The sequence below is a fragment of the Drosophila biarmipes genome, chromosome X (genome assembly GCF_025231255.1).
Source record: "Drosophila biarmipes strain raj3 chromosome X, RU_DBia_V1.1, whole genome shotgun sequence".
Taxonomy (NCBI): domain Eukaryota; kingdom Metazoa; phylum Arthropoda; class Insecta; order Diptera; family Drosophilidae; genus Drosophila; species Drosophila biarmipes.
In genome coordinates this window covers 6,078,140-6,090,434 of record NC_066611.1, presented here as the reverse complement: position 1 = coordinate 6,090,434, position 12,295 = coordinate 6,078,140, and the positions used below count along the sequence as shown (strand labels likewise).

The window sequence follows — 12,295 nt, the reverse complement described above, 5'->3', positions numbered from 1 at the left end:
TAAAGCGCATAAGAACGCATAACAAGCTGCGTTTCTTGGGATGTACACACACTTACGCACATTTTGGATGGGGAGAACGGCCCCCCTTTTTGGCGCAGTGTCCTTCGGGCGATGGCCAGTGCGAGCTTGGCATCAAATTGGGCCACTCCGCTCCCGAGGCCGGCAATTTCAGTGCTGGTAAGCAGTTGCTTTGACTAATTTGCGCCGGCCCCCGATTGCGGCCCGTATTTAAATGAATTTCCCAGCCATCCTCCTGGCCGGCATCTTCGTCCTGGCCCCGGCGTTATAACGGTCTATTTAATTGTAGCTAAGGCGGAGGCGAGCGGAGAGCCTTGGCCGCCCGAAATTTGTGTTTGTAGCCATCTAATGAAGTTGCCCGCAGTGGAGAGCTGGTGAAAAAAGCGAAGGAAAAGCAGAGACCGGGCTGAAAAAGACGCACACGGCGCAATGGCAATGGAAATGGAAATGGGCACGGGAATGGGTCGGAATGGCTCGGTAAAACGGTGAAATGGGAGATGGGAAATGGGCCTGGGTGTGGGTCTAGGCCAACAGCAGTTGCCTAGGACCCTCATTTATTTTCACTTTAATCAAAGTGTATGGCAACGAGGCAACAACGATGACGAAGCGGCTCCGACCGCAGATGCTCGATGCTCCACGCTCCAAGCTCCTCCTTGCGCCTCCTTGCGCCTCCTTGGAAAAGCGTGGAAAAGCGGGGTGGAAAATTGCGATTGGGGGGCGGGCGCCGGGCGCCGGGCGGCCGATGATGGAGGATGCTGAACAAATTTGGCTTGGCATGCCCAAAAGAATTCTAAAGCGTAAAATAACAAAGACTCAACGACGGGCCAGACCAAAGGCATAGGCGGCGACGGCGACGGCGACGGCGACGGGGAGAGCGAGGTGAAAGGGGGGCCGCCAGCGAAGAAAGTAGTTGTGTTTTAATGCCGGCACCGTGCTACACGTTATCCTTTCAGGCTGGAAACAAAAGCAAAACCAACAGAGATTGGACCTCTCCCACTGCTCCAGCATCCACTCCCGCTAAATGGAAAAAGTAAGCTAATTAGTTAATGAAAGATATTTTCCTTTGTTCGAGAGGCAGCCGCAGCGTCCTCTTGGACTGAGCGAAACGGGGACGACTAAGATAGGGAAATTGATTTCGCCAAGGATTCGCATTCGCATCCTTTGTTGCTCCTTTGTTGCGCCAGTCGGGGCCACTCGACCACCTTGGGCCACCGGTCTCCGGTGAGGAGAAATAAAGGGGCTCCGGAATGAAGTTATGTTCGGTACTTAAGGGACCACAACGCTGTTTAACCCTTTCCCGAATTACCTTTGAAAGGGCGGACTTCATCAAGCTCTTTGAACTGAAGTTTTAGGTTTAAAAAACATTACCCTATCATATTTAATACTCAATGTATCAGAGCTGAAGCGGCTAAGCTAGAATTCCAACAAGAAATAAATAGAATGTAATATAAAAAAATAGTAATATATATTTATAATATAAAAAAATAGTAATATATATTTATAATATAAAATAATAGTAATATATATTTATAATATAAAAAAATAGTAATATATATTTATAATGATAAATAAAAGTAATGTATATGTATAAATATTTATTTAATTTATCTACCTAATGACCTAAAGCCTCCCGGCACCTTCCCTTTTGATTATAGACACACTATTTGAAGGTATTATAATAGGTATAATAATAATAGTAATACAAATAAATATACCTATATTTAAAGATCTATCTAAAGTATTTATAAGCCCACCTTAGACCTTTTTTATATAGGTTGCCATAGCATTTAAAAGAAATCCATATAGTGCCATAAGGTCCTGAGCTGTCTAAGCAGATCTAACACTAAGGAATACCCCTTGATAAAGTCTTCATAGACTTCTTGAAATTATCTCTGCAATATGAGAGACTATATATATAAATCATTATCCAGTTTTCTTGTGCAAGAATTCATATCCAATAAGAAGCCTATCCTTGGTAACCAATAGGCCCAACATGTATTAATATAACTCTACAACCTTATCCCCATTATACCATTACCTTCTCAATATGTTTCTCTTTAACTCCAAATCACAAAGGCTCGCTTAAGGTCCTTCGAATTTTCTGCTCGTGCAGGAAAAGTGTTGCCTGCTTTGCGGCTGCTGGAAGTCCAGTGCCTTTCTCCTCTCTCCCGTTTTTTTTTCGCCTTTCGCCGTGTGTAGGCGTAGGCATCTGTAATATATGTAAAGTGCAGACCCTAGGCACACAGCCCCGTGCCACGCCCCTCGGCCCGCTGCCCCCCGTGCCACGCCCCCTGCTCCTGGGGCGCCCTTTTGCTGCCACGTCGATTGTGGAAATGGCGCCTTTGTTTGGCAATTTTGCCCCGTTCGCTGCTCATTTTCCGCTTTCTTTTCTCTCTTTGTGCCCCACTGCATAATTCTGCTTGCCTGCCCCGCATTTCCACCGAGCATTTTCCACTTTTCCACTTCCCCGGGGTGCGGGGGGCGAAGGGCGGCGGAGACGGAGACCAGTGTCCAGCACTTTGTTGCGCTTTCTGGTCGGTGGTCAGCGGCCCGTGAGCTCTGTGCCCTTTTGTAATGCAAAATTGTTTTGCTTGAATAAATCATAAGCTTAAAGCGCCGCAGCTCTGTTTAAAGTCAGTTGGCGGTGTCCTTCGGCGCCCCTGCCATCCGTTCTGAGGCATTCGACGGAGATTAAGCGGAGGAGTAATGATCCTGGCCGGGTCCGTATTCACGGGGGTATTTGGGGCCTTTTTAAAGTACCATTCAATCGCCTCCATCTAGTTCAGATGATATGGGGGAATCAGGTTTGTACCATAAGCAGTTTTTAATAACTTTGAATAGAAAAAATAATTTAGGTAAAAATAAGATTTGGTTCTAGATTTGCAGACAGATTGTTCATGCTTATCCTGGAGTTGCTTGAAAATCGATATTTCTATCGATACTATTGATGGCTTAAACATTTTACAGACATCGATAGTTGGGAGCCACCGTCTTAAGTATTGCTCATAAGTTATTTGTTTCTAGTGCACATATTGAATATTTCTTATGTATAGATATATTTAAAAGAGGAATATATGGTATTATAATAAATTTTGATCTTAATATCATTTCAATTTAAGAAAAGTGTAGATAGTTTCTGAATTAAAGTATTAGGATACAAGCATCACGCTTTTATTTAAAAGCTGATTTTATTTGAATTATTTATAAAGTAGTGTTTGGATATATCGAAAATATCGGTGGTATCATCGAAAATCGATATTATACTATCGGTGGTGCGCAATATCGACGTTTTTTCAATCCTAAGTGGTATTGTATTCAGTATAAGAAATCTTATTAGTCACATTACTTGTTGACCCTGCGAATAAGTACCTCTTTCCAAAGTTCATTTATATAATCTCCAAAATATGCCATTACAAAATTCTGAAAAATTCCAAATCACTTAAAACCTCTTCGGTTTCCAAAGGAGTGACCCAAATAAGAAGTCTCCTCTCGCACACATCCACTGCGAGCCGTCACCTACTCGGACATCCACAATGATAACAACTGTCTAATCTCTTTTTTGGGCTGACAAGTGTACGAGTGTCCCTGCTGGGAGTCTGTTATCCTTTTCTGCTTAGATTGCTCGCCGATGTTGGCTTTTCCTTTGTCATTTCCCCGCTCCTCCGACTCACTTCCTCGCGGCCCGTTCAATTTAGACGCACTTTACTTTTTCTGCATTAGGAAAAAAATCATCGGGGAGAACGAAATAACAGGACATGACAGCCTCCTGCCGAGCCCTGTGGAAAATTGAGTGTGCAATTTGGCTTTTCTTCTCAATAATTTTCCATTAGACAAGAATACGATCCAGGCAAAACACAAAAAAAATGAAGAAAAAAAATCTAAAGAAAAGAAAAACGCAAAAATAAAAAACAATAAAGAGCGACAATGGGTGTGGGGGGAAAAATCGAATGCGTTGGCACAAAAAAGGGGCAACCATTGGCCAGGCGGTGTAAATGATGATAGAGTCTGGCGCAGAGCCGGGGCACTGGGAATGGGTTCCGGTTCCCATCAGCCACGGGGTGGATGACTTGCTCTCGCACACTCACCTCCGCCAGTGTGTGTCCGCACTTCTATATATATACATATTTATATATACACTGCCATGTAGCTGGGATGCGACGTGGCCGACGACGACGACACTTCTGGTTCAGTGAAGCATAAGAAATTCTCGAATGAATCGCTCCGTTGACGCTTGAGTAGACTTGAAGCGATAAGCGGTTTTTGTCCCATATACAAAAATATATCTAGTCGCGATTCCCTTTGTCTGCCACCCGAGGAGCCCAACCAAGCCAACCGGCCCGCCGGGCAATCTGGTTCGCCCATTCAAACAATAACTTTAAGCTTAGGCCGGGGCAAATTCAAAATCACTCAGTGGTTGGCCCACAAATTGGGGGACATCCTACAGAATATTAATTTAATAAAATATTTCTGGATTTCTTTGAGCTAGAATTTTATTTTTAACTGAGATCCCTCAAACACAAAATCACTCAGTGGGTTATCCAGAAAATAAAGGACAACATGATTCTTCTATAAAATATATATTTTAATAAGATATTTCTAGGTTTCCTTGAACAAGAATTATGTAAGAAGTATCTAATTGAATTTTGCAGTTTTCATATATATAAATCAAGAGGACAACATTGATAATATTCTTTTTATATACTTAGAACTGAGATCCAACTGCTAACTACATTTTTAAATTTTCATATGTCAGTCCAAGTGGGCACCAGAAAATATAGCTTACACAATATGTATTTTAATAAAATATTTCTAAGTTTCTCTCAGTAGGAATTGTACTTAAAACTGAGATCCAACTGCTAATTTCATTTTTCATTTTTTATATAAATGACCTAAGAGGTCCTGTCAGTCGAAGTGGGTAGCAGAAAATATAGCATTTTGTATGTAAAATATAATTTCAATAGAATATTTCCCTGTTTCCCCGAGTAAGAACTGCATTTAAAACTGAGCCCAAGCGCTAATTGAGTTTTTCAATTTTGCCAAACATGATTTAGGAGGTCCTGCCACTCAAAGTGGCATTGCTCAGGCCACCGTGCGTATACGTGATATGGCCGCCGCCCAGCTGATAGCTCATACGCCCCGTTGCCGCCGCCCCGAGCTGCCCGTCCTAATGGAATTAATCAAACGTCATGCTGATGTCGCACAAATGTAAAAAGTTCCTCCGGCGCTCTGCGCTCGGCGCTGCCGTTGTCGCCGCCGTTCTGCTCATTGGCACCAGTGTCAGATGTTTAAAGTTTCGGACAGCGGAGCCGCCGCATAACTAGTTAACAAGCACTTGCCGCAGGTCCTGGCAGCCGATTGCAGGACCAGGGGGCGGCAGGACGCTGCAAGGACGCTGCCAGGACGCTGCCGCCCATTAAATTGTTGATCTTGGCCGGGCGACAGCATCTGTTCAATACCGCAGGCGACACAGGCAAGGCACACATGTGCGAGCTGCGGACTCGCAGGACCCGTTTTCGGTGTCGTGATTCTTTTGCGCCCCTGGGGCAACATGTGTCTCTGTCCCATGTCCCCGGCCCCCTCGCTGGGTCATCCTGCCATCCCCTTTCGGACTAAATCTGAAACCAATTTGCTCGGCGTCCCCGCCGCCCCGCCGCTGCATTCTATTTCAGCGCAGCCATTGCCACTCAATTTGAATTATGGGCACGGGTCAAAGCAGCATACATATGTGCAAAATGTGATATCGTGGCTCCCCCGAGGCTCATCGCGATGCCAGCGACCGGGGCGCACAGGAAGAATGTATATCCATTGTGCTATTTCCGTGGACCTTCTGTATTTTGTCAGCCCGTGCTTTTTCTGGCGCTTTTTTTGGTAGCTAGACATGGGCTTATAGGCAAGGCCATATTCTAAACATTATTTTAGGCGAACTAGGCGGTTCTTCTAAATATAAATGGGTTTTACAGCAAGTCAAATTATTAATGTTTTATTACATTTTCACTTAACTTCGTATCCCACTGAACATTTAAAACGCCTTGCCTTCTTTGAGCCCAAATATTTGTAGCATATATATTTTATATATAGAAATAATAAATTAAATGGTAGTTCAATATAGTTTCCATGAGTTATATAGAGGTGCCACACAAATCACTAGGGATTTGAAGCTTTGGCTGCCTAAAAGTATGCCACAAAATATTAAAGGCTTAGATGCATTCAAAAAGACAACTATACTTCGTTCACAGCCTACTTTTAGGCACTTATTGTGCCATTTAAAGGTGATTTTAAAACCCTTGTTCTCTTTTCAAGGCAGTGTCCTAGGATTAATTTAAAATTAAATATGTAAATAAAACTGCCATTCCTTTGTGCCATTTCCCTTCCTAAATAATTTTAATGAGTACTAAGAAAGGGGAAAATATATTTTTAAATGCGAAAGGCCCAAGGGCTAAAGTTGTGCCCTCCGCCATCTCAATCCCGGCCATGTGTGCTTTCTTGACCTTGGCACCCAGCTCCCCCTGGCCCCATCCAAAAATGCCGCCGCGGAACTTTCGCCCCCACCTTTCACCACTTTCCCCGCTACTTTCGCCACACGCGACTCACCACGATGGCGTTGAAAATAATTACACTTGCTGATTTATTGAGTGTCGTGTGGAGCAGTGGAGCAGTGGAGCTGGGAAGCCGGGGAGCCGGGCAGCTGGGGAGGAAGGGAGGAAGGGGAAACGCCTTGCACTGCCCGGATGTTGTTAATGAGGCACGACATTGGCCGGGATGGCTGGGATTGCTCGGATCGGATTGGATTGCACTGGCCACGTCATATTAGGAGCGCCCCAAGGCTGAGTGGGGTCAAGTGATTAGACCCACTCCGGCGACCTGGCAGTGAGTAATTGCGTTTGCCGGGGGAAAAATCAACTGCGATGGGGATGGGTTAGTTATATTGAGCCGAACTGAAGCCTTTGTGCGGGGCTCTGCGACCCCTTTTGCCCGACTTCGCTGCGGAAATGCAATCCACCCCAATTCGATTACAAGCTGTAATGGCGGAGTTAAAATCTATTTATTCGTGTAGGGGGTAGTTTGTGAAAGGTGAGAGGTACACAAGTTTCTCAGGGACTTAGTTGTTCGCAGTTGGTAAAAAATAAAAACGATTCAAGTGGGGGAAAGGTGAGATAAGGCAATAATCTTCGATAACAAGGGGAACTTATAGGTTAGGGTATGATTAAATTATTTCATTTTTATTAAATTAAAAGAGAAGTAAGTGCTTAAAACTAATAATTGAACAGTAGGTAAAGGATCTTAGAAAATATTTTTGAGAACAAAAGAAACTTACAAGTTAGATGTTTAAAATAGGTTAGTATCCGATAATCAATTGAGGTTTTTATTTTAAAAATACTACCACAATGTTTATAAAATATTTGTACATATTTGTTATATTCATTAAAATTAGTCGTGAAATCAAAAATTTCTTACAAAATATTTGTAAGAACAAAAGGAACTTGCAAGATATATGTGTAAAATATGTTAGTATCAGGGATTGAAATCCATAATTGTTTAAGATTTTTATTCTTAAAAGACTACTGTGGTTTTATTTTAAAGCGATGTAAGTTAAAATTAATTATAATTTAAAATGTTTCAAATTTAAATTTTTAAATAAGTGATTTTTTAAAACAGAGAACACTGTGATTATAAAAAAATTAAAAACAAAGTACAAAGTAATATCCCAGTTAGAAATAATCCTGAAAATTCATTTCAAAAATGTTATATTTCTAAGGATATACATTGGTTTTTCCTAAATGAGCCCTCATCCCTTTTTCTCTCGGTGTACCTCTTCGTGGACCAAGGCCTGGGCACCTATGTAGATGCCATTGATTAGGCCTTGTTTCCCTGAGAGCCCAGATGTGGCAGTTTGATTTGCTGCCCGTCGGAGGCTCAACGACTCCGTGTTCCTGTCGCCGGGGAGTCCGATGTGTGCCAACAATGATTAGGATGTAATGGACCAGACAGTACCGAAAGGAGTCCTCTGAGTTATGCGGCCGAAGGAGCGAGGAACGACGTCTGTGGCGAGGGCCGTTCTGGAGGCCAGGAAGCGACACTCTCACCCGGATCCGCAGCCCCATCCTCATCCGGATCCGGAGCCGGGGGCCCGGGACTCCGGCTGTGCTTTATGGCTTGCGTGCGGCTGGCGCATATTCAAAGGCATCGCTCAAGCGAAAGTGAAATTAATTACTCGACTTCAGCTGAGCTGAGCTGAGTTGCAGGTCGGGCTCAGTCCGGCTGAGTCTCGTTTTGGTTCGCCTCGTTTGACTTGAGTTGAGTTAAGTTAAGTTGGTGTTTCTGCCACTGCCACTGCCGCTGCCACTGCCACAGCCTCTGCCGTAATTAATGAAAGAGCCCCCCCGCACTGCGCCATTTGGAGGGGCTTCCAGGCGCAGAGTCCTGGCTGAGGGCCAAAAATTTGATTAGTGCCAGCTCAGACCTTGGCAGCCGGACTCGCCGCTCCTCGCTGGGATCTCCTGGCGATCTGGAATCCATAATCCCGGCGATTCGCGGGCCTGCACCGCCTGGTAATGAGTCCGTTTCGAACCCTTTGCTGCGGATCCGATTACTTTTCGGCCCCTTTGAAACCCAAGGCAGTGCCCGCCCCCACCTGCTGCTGCTGCTCCTGCTCCTCCCTCCCTCCCTCATTAGGCTACAACGAGCCATCTTTTAATTATGGGCCATCGACTCGGGCGGCTTTAATCAGCGTCAATTGGCAAATACAAAAGCGAAAATTGCAAAATGTGTACGGGCAAGATGGCGAAGGGGCGAGTGCAAAGCGAGTCGAGGCGAGAGACACAAAAACCTTTTGCTAATTTAATTAAATTACACAATTTTCGCTGTCGCTTTTTGTAGAATAATTGGCAATAAATTGATTAAAGAGTTAATTAAACATGCGGCCATGGCAGTCGCTAGTGGCTCCGTACGTCCAATGGGAGGCGGAGGGCATGGGATTGGGACCGGAACTTTGACTGGAACTGGGACTGGGACTGGGACTGGGACTGGGTCTGGGGCTGGGGTGTGGCCAAGCGGATAGATAATTGCAAAGGCATAAAGTGCAGGACCCGAGGCGGCGAGGTGTGAGTGTGTTTAAAATGCAATCGAGGCAAATGCACGGGGATGCAGCCAAGCTGAAAAAACGATAGAATTTACACTGCCCCAAAGAAGTGGCACAGTTCGGAAGAGGACATTTGTAAAACAGTGTATAGTATTTTATTAAATATAGGTAGTGTTTCAAAAATGTTTCAAAATAGCTGGCATATTATATATATATATTTTTGTAAGGGGGTGTATCTAGATTTTTAAAATTAGAATTTTAGCCAAAAATTCACATTTTTGTGTGGTTTTTCCTTAGTAGCTTGGCCAAATCAAGTCGTATAGCTAAAAGTCCGACTGTATCAAGTTGCTGGCGACGTCTGCTTTCGATTCTAAACATTTATAGGAAAATTAATTTTTTGAGGAAAATTTTCAATTTTTTGTAAGAGGGTGTATCAGGATTTTTTAAAATTCGAATGTTCTCCAAAAATTAACATTTTTTGTGGTTTTTCGTTCGTCAAATCAAGTCGTATAGCTAAAAGATCGACTGTCTCGAGTTGCTGGTGACGTCTGCTATCGATTCTAATCATTTTTAGGAAAATTATATTTTGAGGATTTTTTTTTTAGGATTTTTTAAAATTTGAATTTTGTTAATTTTTTTGTGGTTTTTCTCGGCCAAATCAAGTCGTACAGCTAAAATAACGATTTTTTTTGAGAAAATTTTCGATTTTTTGCAAGGGGGTATATCAGAATATTTAAAACTTCAAAATACGCGAAAATATATGTATCTTCGAAAGGAGAAATCGTATTTTTTGACAAAGTATTCAGTGTTTTGGCTGCTGTAAGAAAAATGAAAGTCAGACTTGGGAGTGTCATACCTCTTTGAGCTCGTTGTTTAGTTTGGCTATTTTCTTAAAAAATATTTAAATAAAATTAGAGTAAAGTTTACTTAGACACTTCCTGACTTCCGTTTTCCGTCTCTTCCATTCCAGCTAAAGAAACCATGCCGCTGGCGTTGCAGGAGTTGCAGCTCGTGTCCGCTGGCACGCCCCCGCCCCACTAGAGGTTGAGCCCATTCGATTGGCGGCGGGGAACCCAAGCGGGACCAGCAGCACCATGGCCGCCCAGCCATTGGGCAGCACGGCGGCAACATCTGCGGCAACGAGTGCGGCAGCGGGGGCAACATCGGCGACCCTGACCCCTTCGGCCGCTTCCACATCGACGGTGGCCACCACGGCGTCCGCACCGGCCTCCGCGGGAGCCACGTGGATGCAGGGCCAGCACACCAATCTCCTGGCGGCGGATGGCGATGGCTCCAATCCGGCGAACGGCAGCGATACGCAGGCGGGCGTTGAGGGCCCCACAATGCCGGCCGGCTACTTGCCGATCTACGAGGATGTGGAAACGGCGGCGGAGGACGCCGGCTACGCGCTGATCGACGACATCAGCGAGTGGCTGTTGGGTTCGGTGGGTGGTGACGAGGTGGCCGCGGGTGGCGGTGGTGGGCAGGAGAACACGACGACCTTGGCGGTCACGAACGGCGGTGGCGGCGGCGTCGGCGGCGTTAACGGAACGCTGGGCTGGCTGGAGGTGCTCAACAGCACGCTGCCAAGTCGCGGCAGCAACTCGAGTGCAGAGGACGCTGAGGAGGTGGGAGAGCGGGCCCGCGGGCGGTACGCCCTGCGCAGCTTTGTGGAGCAACAGCTGGGGGGCGGCGGAGCTGCGGGAGCGGCCGGTGGCGGCGGCGGCGATGCTGGCATCGCGCTGATCGACAGCGGCGAGGAGGCCGCCCTGGACAACGTGGCGGACGCGGAGACGGACTATGGCCTCCTGGGCGGCTTCGGCGATGCGGAACTGCTGCAGCGGACCGCGGCGGCGGCCAGGAGCACGCTCGGCAACCGAACGGCGCCGGCGACGACGAGCTACGATGGCGGCGGCTCTGGCGATGTGGCTGGGACCGCCGGGGTCGGCGGAGGGCTGGGCGGAGGCGCCGCAGGCGGAGGAGGAGGATCAGGGGGCAGCACCTTCATGCTGCTGCTCGAAAACTTTAACGATTATTTTCCCAACTACAATGGGAGCACGGTTTCGGGAACAACCACCTTGGCGCCGGGGGCGGGCCTGGGCTCGGGCATGGGCGTGGCCATCACGGGGAGCCGCGGCGGCGGCCTGCTGCTCGAGCAGAACCTGACGGGACTGTACCTCGACGGCTACCGGCTCAACTGCACCAACGAGACGCTCAACCTGACCGACTCCTGCGCCGAGCTGCGAGTGGGTGAGTATCTTTCCCATTTAAATTCCAATTCCCAAAACAAAACTAAATGAAACCAGCCATCATAGCCAGTTTGAGCCAGCTTTGCAGAACTTGCAACGAGATATATTACAGAAAATACAGTTCCGAAATCACTTAGACAGTATTACGAAGTGTATTTTAAAAGATTTTTTTTTTAATTTTAAAAGATTGTATTATATTTCTAAAGCTTACTTGCTTATCAAGAAAATATTAATAATATTCAAATTTAATATAAAACAAATGTATATGTTATGGCTTTCATTTTTAAGCAGTGATAGTTTTATTATTTAGAAAAAGAAAAAATTTAATTTAACAAGTAAGGCTCTTTTAGAATATTAAAAAAATATGTTTTTAGATGAAATTTTGGTTATAGAATAAATACTACATATTTGAAAGACTTGCAGCTTTTGATTTAAAGTAAATTGTTTTATGTTATATTATGTATTTCACTTTTTAAGTTATATTATTCCATTTCATTTAACTCATTTAAAATGGAAAATTTCTACGTTTATTATTTATGCTTTAAATTTACCTTTGATATTTACTTATACAATTCCATTTTTATTCGTGTATATTTTATTGACAAGAGGGTCTAAGTACAAAACTTATAGAAATCATCTCATCTATGGCGAATAAATTTTATAGGGTAAATTACTTTAAAACAGATAGGAAACTTTAAAGGATTTCTTTTTTCCTCTTAAATAAATGGAATGAACTCAGAGCTCTGGACAGTTGAATCATTAAATGCGGGGATTTTCTTTGTTTGCGCTGCCACCTCGGCTAAACAAACGACTAATTTATTTGTCAGCCGCACTTTCATTAGACAGCGCTGAATTAATAATTGGGCCAACGGGCATGCTGGGGCTTTCTGCAGAGACCCAGATACTGCAGACAGGACTCGTGCCGGCGAGCCAAGTCGGCCGAGGCCCG

The 12,295-nt window shown here is 44.9% G+C and overlaps 1 protein-coding gene across 5 annotated transcripts in view; it reads left to right on the top strand.

The window, feature by feature from the left end:
* Positions 1 to 12,295, top strand: part of LOC108024762 (dopamine D2-like receptor) — a 65,680-nt gene that overhangs the window by 27,166 nt on the left and 26,219 nt on the right. For all 5 annotated transcript variants that reach the window (XM_044093367.2, XM_044093368.2, XM_044093366.2 and 2 more), the window contains exon 3: positions 10,068 to 11,347. In XM_044093367.2, the coding sequence (XP_043949302.1) occupies positions 10,192 to 11,347 (1,156 nt within the window). In that variant the 5' untranslated portion in view covers positions 10,068 to 10,191. The remainder of the gene's footprint in view (positions 1 to 10,067; positions 11,348 to 12,295) is intronic.